The sequence below is a fragment of the Patella vulgata genome, chromosome 3 (genome assembly GCF_932274485.2).
Source record: "Patella vulgata chromosome 3, xgPatVulg1.2, whole genome shotgun sequence".
In the NCBI taxonomy this organism is placed as follows: domain Eukaryota; kingdom Metazoa; phylum Mollusca; class Gastropoda; family Patellidae; genus Patella; species Patella vulgata.
Window position 1 is genome coordinate 46,358,100 of NC_065881.2, and position 18,430 is coordinate 46,376,529.

The 18,430-nt window shown below is 34.2% G+C and overlaps 1 protein-coding gene across 1 annotated transcript; it reads left to right on the forward strand.

Moving 5' to 3' along the window:
- The first annotated feature begins 1,306 nt into the window (after positions 1 to 1,306).
- Positions 1,307 to 18,430, forward strand: LOC126816318 (dnaJ homolog subfamily A member 2). The gene is made up of 10 exons (XM_050542740.2): positions 1,307 to 1,434; positions 3,336 to 3,395; positions 4,218 to 4,323; positions 4,490 to 4,625; positions 10,215 to 10,295; positions 11,189 to 11,322; positions 12,669 to 12,811; positions 13,149 to 13,347; positions 14,275 to 14,402; positions 15,865 to 18,430. The coding sequence occupies exons 1-10, from the start codon at positions 1,366 to 1,368 to the stop codon at positions 16,057 to 16,059; spliced, it is 1,251 nt and encodes a 416-aa protein (XP_050398697.1). The 5' UTR covers positions 1,307 to 1,365; the 3' UTR covers positions 16,060 to 18,430.

The window sequence follows — 18,430 nt, forward strand, 5'->3', positions numbered from 1 at the left end:
CAAAAACAACAAACGCACATAACAGATCGAGTGATGGGTCCGGGGACTAGCCGTAAGTTAATAACATAAAGTAATAGTTTCTGCTTTATTGCACATTAAATAATAGTTTTAGGTAAAGAGAATATAAATTTGGAAAAACACAATAATACCTATTATCAAAACAAGGGTACATACAATACTGCTATTTTAGTTTCTCCTTTCAATTACACAATGTCGGACTAAAGTTGAATTTGACACATTTGTTCCTACATTGATATATTTATATTTTTAGTACTCATGGTGTGTTTAATTCTATATTCTCGCGGGAAAGAAGAACAAAAATACTTAAAAATGGTAGTGATCCCCGTCGTAAGTCGGTGGTCCCTGTGTCCTTGTGTCAGTCCGCCCACCGAGAGCCGGGCATCGAACTCCCAAGTGGGGGCAGCACCCCCCCCCCCGCCCTGTCTGAAAATCCTGTCAATGTATTATTGCCATTGCAATTTATTTAACACACAGCCGATCATGATCAGTCGCGTTTCATGGGGGGGGGGGGGGGGTGCTTCTCCTGCTCAATTTAGGCGGTCCGAAGTCCGGAATTGCATCTATTACGTTTCATTTTTCCAAATCTTGCGCTTTTTACACATCCGCCAGCGCTCGGGGATGCTGTCTATTTCTGGGCTGCCTCCCTATTGAATTTGTTTTCTTTTAAGGTGAAGCCTGTACATCACTGCAAGCTCGGGACTCTATAGCGCAGTGAACACTTATGGCCGGCCCCGGATCCTTCAATTGTGTGATGTGATGTGTTTTCTGGTTTAATAAATGTTTGTTATGTGTGATACAGTTCTCCTGCACTTATCAATAATAGAAAGTTACCATTCAATAAATAAATAAAAACATATTTTAGACTAAAACTTGAGTGAATCACATTTTCGAGAGTTCGCAAAGTAAATACAAACGTAATCTGAAATGAAGCTCAAAATCATTGCAATTTATGCATTTGAATTTTAAGATTAGCATTGTCCTCGGATACATTGCTGTTTTTTGTTAATTATTTAAAAAAAAAAAAAAATAATAAAAAGAAATTTGCGCCAAGAATTGAATTTGGTGGCATGCTTGCCATTTTGTTTATGGCTTTTGCCTCCAGATTTTATTCGGGAAATAATTCCGAGGCGAAAATAGGATTATTTATATCAGGTAGTATAATCTTGAAATTTTTTGTAAGCAGACAGAACTGGTAAAACTAGTGCTACATCGGTTGATCCCTACTAACAATCTATATACATCCAAAATACCAGGATGTAGCAGATTAAACGTCCGAATAACCAAGACAAAACTAGAAATCTTCCTTGTGTAGGTGGCGCTGTTGTCCTTGGTTTTTCTGAAAAAATGGCTGACACGAAATTGTATGACATCCTAAATGTGGGTAGAAATGCCTCTGAAAGTGAGATTAAAAAGGTGAGAGAATGTTCTATGCAAAGATTCTCCTATATTAAACAATTTATATTAAAATACCATGTTTCCTCCACTTTGAAAAAAAAGATAAATGTACACTGTTTCGTAACACGTGACGACAAGTAAGACACTGAATCAGTGAATCTAAAGGCTAAAGGACTGAGTGATTTGTCATGTTTGACAAAGAATGACTTGGCTGGATAGGGACTGGGAAAGATATTTCATCATGCCGAAGATATGTCTTTATTACAAGAACAAAATTGGATTTGAATGAAATTGTACAATTAATTAGGGACAATTGTTTGGCGGTGTCTGGCCCTTGATCAATCAAGTATCTGGAACTTGTTTTGTCTTCTTTTTTTTTTAACTATTTTGTAAACTAAAGTGAAACTTGGAATTTTCAGGTGTGTGAACTGTGTAGGTAAATATTGCATGGTGACAGACCTCTTTTCTAGCTACACTGGATGTGTTAATGGCATGTGTTATAGGCCTACTCTTCCTCATGCCCATGGCAACTACTCAACTAGCCGAACACGGAACTTATTAAATTCCCTTGAATTATAATATTTTGAAATTGATTATAATAAAATCTTCCTGAATAAACAAAGAAATCCATCAAATGGTGCCCATTTATGCTATTCCTACAAGTTAGATGTAACCATTTGCAGAGGTGGGAACTGGAGTCACATCCCAATAATAGATGACAACTCACCCCACAATAGTTGTATGTGTTTTAATATGTGGGCTGCAATATAAGACCACTCAGACCAAGTTTTAAAGACCACTCAACAATTTATAAGAATAAAATAATTATAATATTTTGATCTGTGTTGGTAGTTGAGCAGCCTCTTTATACAATAAAATTACAGTAATAAAAGTTCTAATTGGAGGTTTCCTTTCTTGGCCTTATGGTTCATCCTATTGTGCCAACCCTCCACGTCATTATTCGCGTTCTCCCAAATACACTTCCAAGTTGGGATACTCCATGTCCATGTATTTTTTAAAAAAAAAACCACAACTATTATGGGATGAGTAGTCTTCTAAACCTGGTCCGAATGGTCTTATATCTCGGCCCACGTATTAAAACAAACAACTACTGTGGGACAAGTAATCTTCTAAACTTAGGACAAGTGGTCTTCTATTTTGGGATGAGTTGTCACTGTTGTCTTCTATTGGGATGAATGGTCTTGGGATGAGTTGTCTTCTTTTGCGATGGGTGGTCTTGGGATGGGTTGTCTGGATACCCAGCGACTTAGATTCTTGTCCGATTTAAGTCAAATCAATGACCCGACTTGTTCCCACTTGATATTTTAATGTCATAACATATTACATCTAAAAAGTCAAATCTCGCCACAAAATTTGACAACCTATTTACCGGTACTTCTTTCAGCAAACTCGAAATTTTAAAAATTCAGATATTTATACTGGTAATACATTAAACTTGCATAATATATATCCAGTCCATTTAGTTTACACAAAATCTATTTTAGTATTCTATTTACTGACTGACACTTTTCATTTTGTGAGTTAGCTTATTTCTTCCACCGAAAAGTCAGCGTGTAGTTTTCCTTGCTTGTGCATCCATATACCTTTAAGGTACATGTACACTTATGCCTGGTCAGAGCATTTCCGATTTGGTTTGACTTCTTGACATTTTTCTTGAAACATGTTACTTGGCCCTCAAAATTCCCAACAAGATACATGTTGCCCGGGTGGCGAACAAATAATAAAAATGTTTTCTTAGCTGTGGACGAGTTTGCGTGTGGACGAGTTAACTGGCACCACATGATTGGACATTGAGTGAAGAAATTTTAAATTCATTTGCATGATAAATTTGACTACATAAGCTTGTTGATACTTCACAAAGTCATTGAGACTATATGTTTCTACCTGTTTCACTTCAGGCATATTATAAATTAGCAAAGGAGTTTCACCCTGACAAGAATCCTGATGCTGGAGAAAGGGTAATATAACATTTTGTTCACCACACTAAAGCAATTGAACTTATTCTGATATCACAATTTCTATTATAAATTGTAGTATCCGATCTTGAATAGTTTATTTGATAATTCAAACTTTAACATGATTGCACGTTAAGATGTTTTTGTTTAGGGTTTTGTTTTTCTGTATATGTATAAGCTCATTGAAAACTGTGATGTTATTTTATACAGAGACATTTTAAACTCAGTATAACATCCAATCAAGAGGTAACAGGTGTTCATTAGATGACCTACTCACTCGCAATAGAATTAAGGAATTTGGAATTACTTTGTCTTAATCCAGTGTTTTTCCTCCATATCTGAATTGGACATTGGCACTAAATATTGTGTATATTGTATAAACTAACCTTTATTTTGTTCAGCTTAAAGGGTTTTGATTAATCCAAAATTTGCATCTTGGGCTAAAAATTAAAAAAATGATATAGATGAGATGTATTGTTAACTTAGCAGGCTCAAATAGTGCCAAAAGCTTTTGTACTTAACTATGTAGGCTACATGTATACTTAGCTATTACATAGCGATCATTACATGTGTTTGTATTGTAAAAAGACATTTATAGTGAGCTTCACATGATATAAAAATTATAGATTGTTCTATTAGAAGTCAAATCGTAAAAGTTAAAGTTAGGTTAAAAAATCAAAAGAGTTGAAGAAGAATCTTCTATATTAACTAGCTTTGTAGCACTTTCATAAACTAACAAATTTACCCAATACAGTGAAATAATTAGGTAATTGGACAATACCTGACAACAAAATGAAAGTTAATAGTTTAACATGATTCTTTCAGTTCAAAGAAATAAGCTTTGCCTACGAAGTCCTATCAAACCCAGAAAAAAAAGAGATATATGACAGACATGGTTTACAGGGTATTAAAGAAGGTGGACAAGGAGGAGGTAAGAATTTAATGTCTGGTCATTAATCATTTTATACTATATATATAGTGCACAATTCAAGTCAAAGATATTGTGTGTACATGTAAGTTAACTAAATCGATTCCACTCAACATAAGATTTCTAAATCTGTTATTTTAGAGCTTCCATTTCTTTCCTTACTTTACAGGTGGTTTCGGAGCAGGCATGTTTGATGATATTTTTGGAAGTTTCTTTGGTTTTCCTGGAATGCCAGGAATGTCTGGTATGGGAGGAGGGGGTAGAAGAGGAAGGCGACGGGGAGAAAATACAATGCATCCACTAAGGTTAGTTACGTTTCAGAGCAGACATATATACTACAAGTATAAACTAGGACTCCAAAGGATACTGACGTGTTTCGGTACGTCAGGTCACACCCTGTCACGTCAACAATCAAGTTACACCATGCATTATTGAGTATAGTAAGATCCAATACCTATTGAAGTGGATAAACCTGTCATTTTGAACTCTTGATAAAACCAGAAGTTATACTTCAAGTAGTGATGGTTCGATAATCGGTTTCAACATCGGTAATTGGTCTATCAGGAGAAATTGGTATCGACCGATACACGGCCATTTTGCCGATACTTGAGTTGCCGATATCTGTTCAAAACGACTCGGTAAATACCTTTGAAATATTGTCCGAGTTGTGAACAAATCATTCTTTGCTTGACACACGGTACATCTAAATAGTCACGCACACGGCAACCGAAATAAAGTTTTATTTCGGTTACCGTGCTTGTTGCTATTTAGACGTACCGGTAATGCAAGACTCTCATAGCGGCCATAAAAAGGAAAGAATAAATGACACAAAATCCTTACCGGCCGCCTTTATCTAAATTGCCACCCGCACGACAACCGAAATAAAAGTTTTATATATCAGTTGCCGTGTGCGTTGCTATTTAGACGTACCGGTAATTCAAGACTCTTATCATAGGGGCCTTAAAAAGAAAAGAATAAACAGTACAAAATCCTTACCGGTCTCCGTTATTTTTTAAATCCTTATTCACACACTGTTTGAAAGCTTAGATCTGTTCAAAACGACTCGGTAAATACCTTTAAAATATTGTCCGAGTTGTGAACAAATCATTCTTTGCTTGACACACGGTACATCTAAATAGTCACGCACACGGCAACCGAAATAAAGTTTTATTTCGGTTACCGTGCTTGTTGCTATTTAGACGTACCGGTAATGCAAGACTCTCATAGCGGCCATAAAAAGGAAAGAATAAACGACACAAAATCCTTACCGGCCGCCTTTATCTAAATTGCCACCCGCACGACAACCGAAATAAAAGTTTTATATATCAGTTGCCGTGTGCGTTGCTATTTAGACGTACCGGTAATTCAAGACTCTTATCATAGGGGCCTTAAAAAGAAAAGAACAAACAGTACAAAATCCTTACCGGTCTCCGTTATTTTTTAAATCCTTATTCACACACTGTTTGAAAGCTTAGATCTCTCAATGCGATTTTTGAGAATACCATTTCTGCGCATGTGCAGACAGACATTAACGTACAGTCGATCCGATAAAACTTTTGTTTGGAATAGGGGAAAAAGCCAATTGCATGATGATCAAAATCATAGAATTTGAGTACGCAGTCAGTATCTCGCGGAGGCCCCTCTTCGATCTGTTTTCAATGCATGCTGATATTACAAGATCACTAACTAGAACAATACCTAATTAGGCTATTGAAATTTTTATATAAATTGTTTCTGATAAGTAATAACAAATTTATTAACTATGAAGTAAACAATGTCTATCACGATTCATGATAATAAAATATTAAAACTAAAGATGTCAGCAATGGTTCATTGCATACCGTGCTGGTATATGAAACGTTGCTTATCGTGAAATAGTTCCAAGTCTTACTACTTCGCAGAATTTTTTTCCCTCGATTTATCTAGTTCACTGCTAATATTGTCTGCCACTATCAACATGAGTAGAACTTTTGGAAAAGGCGCGAAAATATCACAAGTTTTGCATATCACAAGTTTTGCGCAGGATTGGAATGAAAGATGAAAGGGGGATATCCCTTTGATGTCACATGAATACTAGATGCTGATAAAAATATAGAAATAATTTAGTGATCACAACTGAATTTATAAAACATAAATGAAATATAAATACAAATGAAGCCCCTGAAAAAATCTATTGTATTGAAGATTAAACTTCCAAAGGACAAATATGAAATGAAATGTGCCAAATTGAATTTTAATATATGTCTTCATGACTGATTAATGAGTTCATTTGATGAAAAAAAACAGAGGCAACAACGAACAAAGTCTTACTGGGCTAGTAGAATGTTGGCTGGGCTAGTAAGATCTGAAAGCTACTAGCCCAAATGGCTAGTGACCATTTCAGGTTAGTTTCTACCCCTGCACCACTATCGGTAATTGTATCTGTATCGGCCGATATATTTTGCTGTCAATATCTGATATCCGTAAAAACCGATAGGTGCCATATCAGACCATCACTAACTTCAAGACAGAACATTTTGATATTAATTGTTAGTAGACATGAGGGTCGTCATATATGAAAACGTTGAGGGTCATTAAAAGGTTGGGTCAACAGATAGAAGTTGAAAAGTCAAAGAAAATTCAAAGTGAAACTGGAAGTAAACAAAATCAAAATTCAAAAATCGGTTCCCTAAGGATTGTTGTCATTTGAAGTAGGTTCAAAACAAAAAAAGCTTTTTAAAAATCTGAATCAAGATGTCGACTGAATATCGATTGGAAGATTTTTTTAAAAATCCAATATGACGGCCAAACGGTTGAAAATATAATTGAACATGGTCTCGAAAATGAAAGATAAAATTGGACGCTAACACCACCACATGCCATTTTTATACGCCCACATTGAAATGTGGTCGTATATTGTCGTCGCCCCCGTCCGTCCGTCCGTTGGTCCGGCGTCCACAATTGCTTGTGGACGCTCTAGAGGCTAAAGTTAATATCTGATTGACTTTGAATTTATACACAGTGTTTAAGGTCTTGAGGCGAAGAAGCCTATTGATTTTCAGCGATTTCTGATAATTACTGCCAGAGTTATGGCCCTTGATCACTTCAAAAAAATCTTGTGGATGCTCTAAAGGCCAAAGTTAATATCCGATTGACTTTAAATTTATACACAGTGTTTAAGGTCATGAGACGAAGAAGCCTATTGATTTTCGGCGATTTTGGATAATTACTGCCAGAGTTATGGCCCTTGATCACTTCAAAAAATCTTGTGGATGCTCTAAAGACCAAAGTTAATATCCGATTGACTTTAAATTGATACACAATGTTTAAGGTCATGAGACGAAGAAACCTATTGATTTTCAACGATTTCCGATAATTACTGCCAAAGTTATGGCCCTTGATCACTTGTGATGCTCTAAAGGCTAAAGTTATAATCCGATTGACTTCAGATTGATACACAGAGTTTAAGATCTTGAGACGAACAAGTATATTGATTTTCAATGAATTTTTATGACTTGAACAGTTAAATCCATTTTATTAAAAGCTTTGCATACAAAACGTTAGCATGGGGCAGAACTTTATAAAAACCAAACAAATTCTAATAGTTTTCTGATAATTACTTCGTGAGTTGTTGCTCTTAATCAGATTTTAGTGTATTATAAATGTTTCATTACCGAAAAAAGTAAAAATATGCGACAACCCTTGTTGACTGCCCGGACGATTTAGTTGCTGTGGACGTATGTTTCGTTGCCTGGCAACCTATCTTTGGTCTATTTTTAAAATGGAGAGAACTATTCATGTTCGGGAAGTTTCTGGAAGTGGTCACAAAATTGTGAAGGCATCAACGTGTTCCTTATTCCTACCAAGTTTCAACTTGATACCTCAAATAGTGAAGGAGATTCAGATACGCCCTCTGTAGCATTACTGCCGCATATCTTTATTTTGACCTGATCGTCAAGGGGTTGGTTGGCTCTGTCTGGACTGGCTGCTGTCGTATCTCTCTTCTTAAGGACTACACCATTGTGTTTTCTTACGATACCGAAATCAAATATGTAACGGGAACAACGAGAGGTTTTTGCTAAACGTTTTTATGTCACAACAGTTAGACAATAGTTAAAGATGGGTTCCCAGAAAAATATTTATCGGGTGGTAATTTCCAATAAAACTATGGCAATTTTGGTATATATGGAAAGTAGAGATATCCAATCTTACTAGAAAAATACTTATGGAGCGTATACAGGACAAAAACGTAAGGGTTCCCCTAATCAACAGCCCGACGATTCAAAACTTCTGCACGCGTTATGTCAAAGGTCACAAGCGAACATTGAGCGCTTGTTGTACAAGTTGATAAACTTTATGAAGAGTTAGACGTACAACACTTTCTGAGATAAAAATGACGGAAAAAGACGTGAGTAGTGGATAATCCGAGAATTTAATTAGGATTCTATAATTGTAATAAATAGTAAGCGATTAAAGACAACATTGTCTTATGTATGCAATGGATTCTCCTCTGACTTCCAAGACGTGACGTAAACATGACCTGGTTTTATCGAATTTTAATAGCAGGGCATTCCTTCGCAATTACAATGTTTGAGAAGGATTTGAAGCATAATTATGACAAATTAATTAGTTTGAATATGTTTTTGGTCCATATATGCCATTAAATCACCCAGTTTGTATGCGGGAACCCATCTTTAATATTAACATATCTTTCTCTTAACCCCAACTCCTGTAAAAGTCTAACCAGCGGGGCTAGACTCCGGAAAACACTACATCATGAAATAGTCATCTAAAGAATTTGCATGATATCTAAAAATTATTCTTGCCCCGCTCTCTCTTATAGGTGCCGAATGGCGTAGGCTAATCAGTAATTTTCCACTCATGTGTATTTCAAACAATAACAACTTATCCTTGAAAAATGGAAATGACCAATATGTTTACTAAACTATAAAAACTGCGTTAACGTATCAAAATAACCAGCATACTTTCTATATTTTTGGTTATGAACTTAGAATCAATAATATACAAAGATAACAATATTGTTTCAGCCATCATATTTCTCCATTCCTTGTCTATGAATTTGAAAACAATGTCGCAACAACAATATTGTTACACCTCCTGAATGTCGAAAAAATGAAGAAAACTTTTGCAAATCTTTGATGCTAAATTTAATCAAGCAAACTTCAGAATTTCGAAAAACCGTTGGTCAGAGCCCATATGGGACTCGTCCAAAGAATCCAAAAATGCAAATCTGACGAAGATCCGTTGGGAAACAACCGAGATATGGGGAATCTTGAGATTTTTTTTATCCTATCAATAAAACATCCTGTGTGTCAAAAATGACCCATTTTATATTTGAAAAATAGATCCACGGAGGCCAGCAACATCTACATTGACAGAATGTTTGCACCTTGACAGTTTTGGCTGCACAAACTGACTAAATTCCCCCCCCCCCCAAAAAAAAAAAAATACAATAGAAACACTTACAGAAACAATCTGAAACACGTAATAAAGGATGTTTTTCAAATAATAGTCTCATATGCAGTTAAAGAATATGTCATTTGATTTTGCCAAAACCTGACCATTTTAGTAACTCTAGAGAAAAGCTATATAATTGTTTGGGTTTTTTTTTTTTCTTCATTAAAATATGTTAACTACTGGATTAAAACAGCATAGCTTTGTTCATTTTATTCTATAATGCATTGCCACATGAAATATTAGATAAAGAATTGCTTCAAAGTAGGTTATTTACTCCAGTGTAAAATATGCCAAAAATTTCCCTCTTTCCATTAGTTCCTTTATTTCAACAATCCTAGTCGAAGCATCACTCCATGCTAAACAGAACTTATATTTCAGAGAATTGTGTCTTGTGTAATTCATCAATACATTTTTGTGGTGTTGTTTTTTTTTCTCAGAGTAACTTTAGAAGATTTGTATAATGGAAAAGCTGCAAAATTACAATTAAGTAAAACTATTATCTGTAAGAAGTGTTCAGGGTAAGTCAAATTAAAATCTTTATCTTGCAACCTTATGATAGTCTGTTTTGGGTTAAAGTAGCTAAGTCTCTAACTTAATATCATCCAAAATCTTCAACATTGAAAACACGATTTATTTGTCAAATTAAATCAACATTGATGTTGTGATCTTACCGGAAAAAGATGGGCTTTTGATATCCAATATTTAAGACAAAATAAACATTTTACCATTGGTACACGAATCGTGTACCATAATGCGCATCAGTCCCAGTTGTAAAAAGAGACTCGAGGGACGAGGCTAAACACATTGCACCAAATCGAACGGCGTATGTAGACTGGAATAACCAGACGCTAGAAATTTGCACTTGATTGAGACTGCTGGCTTATTTCGCCGAACATAACTGATTTGAAATTGGATTAAAAACGGAAACCATTGAATGTAAATCAGTTTATATACATTCATATTACAGTATGCGTTGCGACCCACTTTTGTCAATTTCTAGATCCCAAATGTTAGCGATTTAGCTCCTTTAACAGCAATGGTCAATTTTAGAGTAAAATACAGCATAAGCTTACAGCAAAATATATTAACATTTGAATTTCCTTAATAATGAAATTGGTGGACATAGAAAGTGAGCATACTTGTTCTTGTACACACTGCACAGCACTCGTCGCATTCTGAGTTGCAGCAAGAGTTTGAACATTGATGTCAGAATTTAGTTACTTGGCATTGAAGTCAAGGTATAGACAGAGTTATGATTTGTTAGTCACATCACCTATTAAAACCTGTTGTCAGTTAAAAATATAGACTTCATGTTCCTAGCCTGCTCATGCTGGTCTGATAAACAACACTTCCTGTACTTCGGAAGTTTAAAATAGTAACTGTATTAATGGATTTAATTATTATTTCATAGGTTAGGAGGTAAGCAAGGAGCAACAATCAAATGTAGGGTATGTCAAGGTCGTGGTATTAAAGTCACATTACGTCAACTAGGACCAGGTATGGTACAACAAATGCAGTCAGTTTGTCCAGATTGTCATGGAGAAGGTAATGAATAGAATATTGAGCCAAGTCTAAAGGATTTAATCATTATACCTTATTTATGGTGACTAGTGCTGACGCCGATTCGATACTCGGTCCTTTTTTGTATTATCGATGCATTGGCAAAAAATACTAATAATTGGCTTTATGTGTCTGAAGACTCCGAGGAGTTCACAAGTTCGTCCACTAGAATAAATAACACCTTTTCGATACGTTTTTTCTGTGGGTTTTTTTATAATCCAAAATAAAACAATATATATGTAACGGAACCATTCAATGAATCCCGCACGATGTATTAGGCTTGACCTGTTTACCCTACGCTTCCGTTATGTTGGTCTTCATTTTCCAGTGACTACAAATACTGCGTTTGCTGGTTACGTCCCCAGACTATCATGTCATTTAACCCCAAGGTCAATTTCACGGTTCATTTAAATGGCCAAACCAACTGTGTCAGGAGGATAATATTTCCTGGCCGTTTTTTATGCTAGTTTTAAAACGATTTAGTCTTATTTTCTGTCACAGGCAATAGAGAATGTACTTTATAAAACCCTATAGACCGGCTTTGATACGATCCGTATAAATAATGCAGACTGTCTCTTGTAATCACCTCACACACACACCCCTCACACCTTTACATTTACAACAAATTTGAACAACGGCTAACGAGTGTCCATTGAAGTGAATCGGACAATATTAATGTCATAATAAATAACAGAAGAATATTGTGGAAATAAATTTATTGAAATAAATCGACATTTCTATAATAGGCCTAATGATAATGTTTGGGAAATTTATGTTTCTATCAGAAATACTAATGTTATTTCTGTAATTTTTGATTAACAAAATGGCAACAAAAAATTCCTGATGCATCGATGCAAGAATCGATGTGTGCATCCGATGCATCGATGCGTAAAATTTTACTTCATATCATCACTAATGGTGACCAAATCTATTTTCTGGCTATCCAGAGACAAATAGTATACTGAATTAACTTGGATAAAATCTATAATTGGTTTGACATAGATGACATATCTAATTATTGCTTAACTTTGTTTGGTCAAGTTACCTGTGAGATCATATGTCAATTTAAAACAAATAAAATTCATAATGCATTTACAGAAGAGATTGTAGCAGTGATTTAATGTAAATATAGAAATGGCTAGAGGAAATAAAGTTACTGTGGTGTTGAAATAAGATGTGCAAGCTTATATTTAAATATGAGTTTACATAGATTTTGTGACCCACTTAGACTAGAGGTAGTAGTAAAGATTAAACGTCTATACAATTTGCAATAAATTCATGGTTTAATAATTTGATTACATACTTATAATATACTTGATGATGTGTTTCAGGTGAGATAATCAATGAGAGAGATCGGTGTAAAGAATGTAAAGGAAAGAAAGTTAGTAATGAAACAAAAATCTTAGAGGTTCATGTTGATAAAGGAATGCAGGATGGACAGAGGATTACATTTAGAGGAGAAGGAGATCAACTTGTAAGTTATTGTTTAAGATCTACAAAAATACTAGTAAATATTGAGTTGTATATAACATAGTTTAATCCGAGTTTGACGGATAAACATTTTTCTGAAAGAAACTAAATAGGGGATAATGTAAAAAAAAGGGAATTTTACATAAATCTAACACACCTTCACTGTTTAGCTGATAGTAGTAAATCCCCAAAACAAACCCAGTCATATTTTTGAGATTAGATTTGTTTGTCATTTGGGAATGAAATAGTGATTAAACAAAATTTCAATTATTCCATTCTCATTACATTTGATATAACCTTATTCAAGCGTATAACTGACATAGCTATATTTTTGTTTGTAGCCTGATGTTGATCCTGGTGATGTTGTTATTGTCTTACAACTAAGAGAACATGATAAATTTGTACGAGATCATGCAGACTTGTCTTATACACATAGTATAGGTTTAACAGAAGCTTTGTGTGGTTTTAGTTTTAGTTTAAAACATCTGGATGGACGGGATCTCGTTATCAGTAATCCACCTGGAGAGGTTATAAAACCAGGTAATATAAAGTAATACTATCATATTTTTTGCTTTATTATTTTGGGCAACGGTGTGGTATTGGCAATATTCGACACCTCTTAACAGTTGGGGCCTGTAAGCTGCTTGTGCGTTCCTTGGTATTCTCAAGGCTCCGTTACTGCAACATTGTTTGATTGGAATTTCCCCAAACCTATGTGTAAAACTCCAAAAAATTCAAAACACCAAAGTAATAACAAGAACAGAAAAGTACTCTCATATAACTCCCATCTTAAAATTACTACATTGGATAACTTTCAAGATTCTAACATTGTTTTATATGTGTAAACACAATCTTTACCCATCTTACCTCACAGACCACATTCATTCATATCAACAAAATCAACCACTTCGCTTGCAAAATAAGCCAACATTAGTTGTGCTGCACACTAAACTGAAATCATATGGGGATAAAGCTTTCAGGGTCTGCGGACCGTGTCTGTGGAATAATTTACTATTGGAGATACAGAGTTCTCAAACATTAGCTCTGTGTTCAAATCGAAACTCAAAACCCATTTGTTTGTTACTTATTATCAGGATTAGCTATTATCTTCCATGTGCTTAGAGCATGCAATATGGATGATTAAGCACAATCATAAATGTACATTATTATTATTATTCTATATTGTAATTAATGCAATTAATTAACTATTCTAAATAACTTTTGTATGCCAATATATCTGTCATTTAACTTTTTGTCAGCACAGTAAAGGATACAAATATTCCATATATTTTTATCTGCTCCTACATTGAAATTTCGTATATTCTCATTATTACTCTTTCTTTGTCCAAAATTCCTTGTGGAAGCTCGGGAGACTGAAGTTATCAACCAGTTGTAAATATTGGATGATTCAAGTCTATGGGTCTCGTGTTATTGCTCCAAGATAACGTTTTCGGTATTTATTTTTAGGTCTGATAAAAACTGTTGTTGGTGAAGGAATGCCTATGTATAGAAATCCTTTTGAGAAAGGTGATATGTATATTAAATTTGATGTCACCTTCCCACCTAATAATTTTATTCCTGCTGAGAGTATGAAGGTTAGTGTCTTTTAAAGATATCAGTTTATACTCTCTATAGTCTTATTATTACCTAATTTCAAATGTAGTTTTTTCTGGAATCTTGTAAAAGAAAAACAAAAATAAACCTTTATTTGACATCGATGTTGTTACAGGAAACTTTAATACAACAAATGTTTGTATAAAATATCACTATTGGCCAGGGATCTTAAATGACCTCGAAGTTACTGGACAAATCCTAGTGGATTTCTGAATGTCCAAGATCAATAGGATTAAAACGGGTCTAACAAATAATTTTAGCTGATAACCAAATGGCGACAGGCTTATTATTACACGGCGAACAGCAGGGCTAGAAATTCGTCATTTTTTTGCGAGAATCTAAGAGGATTCTCATATATGCAATCTGTGTGAATCCTCCGAATCTTAATTAATAATACTGTCTAAAAAAACAAAATTGTGTTTATTGTATTCTTTTATAGTGCCTTCGACACACCTTGCACGCAGCATGAATTACCTGTTTATTTTCAGAATCAACTCGTAGTTTTCATTTATTTCCTTACTAGGTTTCATAACAGTTTCTTTAGATAATTTTGCTTCGAGAAGCCTTGTCAATCTCCGAAAAATTTGATTGATAAAGTATTATAATAAAGGAATATAGTTTATGTCCGCACAAACGAAAGTGAAAAAAACCAAGTGACAGACCTTGACAGTGACAGAATAGAATTGGAATGACCCAATTTAACCATTATATTGGTGTGGAACTAGCGGAATCAAATCGCTCGAAAGGATAAAATGGAACACAAAATTATTTCGTTTTCAAGGTTGGCCTGCTTAAGCAGTTTCTTTTAAATATCATTTAAGAGGGATTAAAATAGATAATTAGGAATCAAATAAATTTTTAGCGTAACTAAAATTCAATGCATAAATGTAAATGGAATTAAGTTAAAAGTAAACAGTAAAACAAAAACACAACAAATATTTAATTTTATTATACATGTACTATTCTATAAAGAAAGTCATACAAATTTGATTCAAAACATCCTGACTGACATTCAATAGAGTTGGACTCAACAGTTCTCAGAGATTTTTTTTTTTTTTTGTTACAAATATTTTATGCGAATCCTTGTAGATTTGCAGCTTTTACTCTTACGAGAACCCTTGCACAAATTAGATTTGGATATTCGCGTGAATTTTTAGCCCTAAACAGCATAGATCAATGAAATTTCAATTCCACATATCTTTGTAAATACTGACGGAATTGAACCATATTTTGGACTGATATTCCTATATTTCACAATATTTTAATTTGCTAGTCATTCTTAAAATGATGCATCAAGCCTTTAATAAGTGTCCTCCATTTATTTTGGGATTGAGGCAGGGGATATCAGCCTTACATTGACTTATTTCCAGGCCTTGTGCTGTACTAAGTGCAGATAGGTATGTCAATACTTTCTTTTTTATAATTAATGTTTTGTTTTAATAGAAACTTGAAAAACTCTTGCCAGAAAGACCCAAATATGAAAAACCTACAGGTGAACATGTTGAAGAAGTTGATTTGATCCCCTATGATCAGACACGATCAAACAGATCTGGCAGACGTGAAGCCTATCATGATGATGATGACGAGGATGATGAAATGCATGGAGGTGGACCCAGAGTTCAATGTGCCCATCAATAGAAAATTTTAATTAGGTGTATATTTCTTAATCTGAACAATCCCATCTAAGTAAGTTTATTTTTTATAAAAAAAATGACTTGAAGCTCTTGAAAATAACAGTACAAGTATCCAGTGTAGTTTTTATTCATCATTGTCTTAACCAGCTAACAACTTGCATTGTTACTTAGAAGCCACCATTTTCTATTTGCACTGACTGTTGATGCTATTTATTAATTTTTTTTTTTTTTTTAAACAAAGTCATTTTTATTTTGTTTATTTTGTTGGGTGGATGTGGCATTGTTGGCTGGAAAGAAAGAATGGGATACTATAAAGGAGGTCAAGCGATCATATAAGTTTTCATTTATACAAAAAGTCATGTTTAGTTAAATTCAGTTTGAATATGTTTTAACTGAAAACCTAATAATAGACTAGAAGTAGTCTTATCAATCACTACTGTTTGTTTCTTGTATATTCCTCTAAAACAGTTGTAAATTCTTTTAAGTGTGAAAGCAGCAATGTCCATGTAGTACCATTACACTTATGTCATCTATCAATTGAAATTTTGTATTTTGGTTATCCTTTATGATCATCAGTACTATATTTTTCTATGCTTATTGTTTTTATAAAACAGTAATGTTCATGCATTATGTTGCAAATATATTGGGTTACTACTAGTACTACAGGATTGAAGAGGAACTGGGTTCCATAATTATATTGCTGGTTTTCTTATTACACAAGAAATACTGTTTATTTTATTCAAACAGTAAATTATTTCACAGATAACTATCACAATACTAAAGTTATACACTTTTCCATCAATTGTCATTTATACTGAATAATAATTAGGACATAGAAGGAATGTGAATAACCTTTGTACTTTGATAAGCCTTCCATGTTATAAATGTAGTTGTAATTGGCTGTAATTCTGTTTAAAGTGTGTTTGAGAGTGTGAGTAATGTAGTTATATATTATATATCATCAATAGGCTTGAACTTGTAATTTTAATAATTATGTATTTTCTTAAGGTTGGTAAGTAAATGTATATAATTGTCCCCCGCCTTTCGAAGAAAGCAGGGGACTATTAAAATGGGTTCGTCCGTCTGTCTGTCTGTCTGTCTGTCTGTCTGTCCGTCTGTCTGTCCTTCTGTCTGTCCGTCTGTCTGTCCGTCACACTTTTTGGGACACAATAACTCTCTTCCTAATTGGGCTAGAATGTTCAAACTTGGTGTATGTGTTGATTAGGTCAATGCCTTGATGGAGTTCGAAGATGAGCATTTTCCGCTTAGGGTAAGCAGAGATAAGCAATTTGATTGGTTGATGCTTTGGGACACGATAACTCTCTTCCTAATTGGGCTAGAATGTTCAAACTTGGTGTATGTGTTGATTAGGTCAATGCCTTGATGGAGTTCGAAGATGAGCATTTTCCGCTTAGGGTAAGCAGAGATAAGCAATTTGATTGGTTGATGCTTTGGGACACGATAACTTTTAATTGAGCTAGAATGTTCAAACTTGGTGTATGTGTTTATTAGGTCAATGCCTTGATGGAGTTCGAAGATGAGCATTTTCCGCTTAGGGTAAGCAGAGATAAGCAATTTGATTGGTTGATACTTTGGGGCACGATAACTCTCTTCCTAATTGAGCTAGAATGTTCAAACTTGGTGTATGTGTTGATTAGGTCAATGCCTTGATGGAGTTCGAAGATGAGCATTTTCCGCTTAGGGTAAGCAGAGATAAGCAATTTGATTGGTTGATGCTTTGGGACACGATAACTTTAGTTCTAATTAAGTGAGATTGATGAAACTTGGTGTATAGTTTCATTACAGTAATACCTTGACTAAGTTTGATAATGAGCATTTTCTGCTCAGGGTAAGCAGAGCGATACGCAATTTGATTGGTCGAGACTTTGGAAAACAATAACTCTCCTACTTTGATTGTTAGACTATAAGTAAAGATATACTGTTTGATTGTTCAATACTTTGTAAAAGATAATTTGTGATAAATTTATATGTGTCCTCTAATTATTTTCCTATTTCGGCGGGGGACATCAGCCTCACTGTTGGCTTGTTTAATAAATATGTATAGGATAATGGAAACGGTTGATGTGTATTATATTGTGCAAAACATCAAAACTATTGAGGCTCATTTTATTAACCATTTAAAAAAGCCACAATTTTGATAAATCTTGCATTTTAATGCCATACTTTCTAAAAATACACACATGGTATAGTGCTCATTAGTTACCTATTGGAATCGAAATCCTTTTTTCTCAAATATTTTTTATTCTCTACATATGTGAAACGATTTATGGTCAATAATTTAAAAACTTTTATTCTCTACATATGTGAAATGATTTTAATATTCAGTAATAATATAATAAACAGTTTTATGCCTA

Excerpts from the sequence above, each read along its gene's own strand:
- LOC126816318 (XM_050542740.2), top strand. The coding sequence starts at position 1,366 with ATGGCTGACACGAAATTGTATGACATCCTAAATGTGGGTAGAAATGCC. Across the intron at positions 3,396-4,217 it reads ATCCTGATGCTGGAGAAAGG|TTCAAAGAAATAAGCTTTGC; the intron begins GTAATATAACAT and ends TGATTCTTTCAG. Across the intron at positions 12,812-13,148 it reads GAGGAGAAGGAGATCAACTT|CCTGATGTTGATCCTGGTGA; the intron begins GTAAGTTATTGT and ends TTTTGTTTGTAG.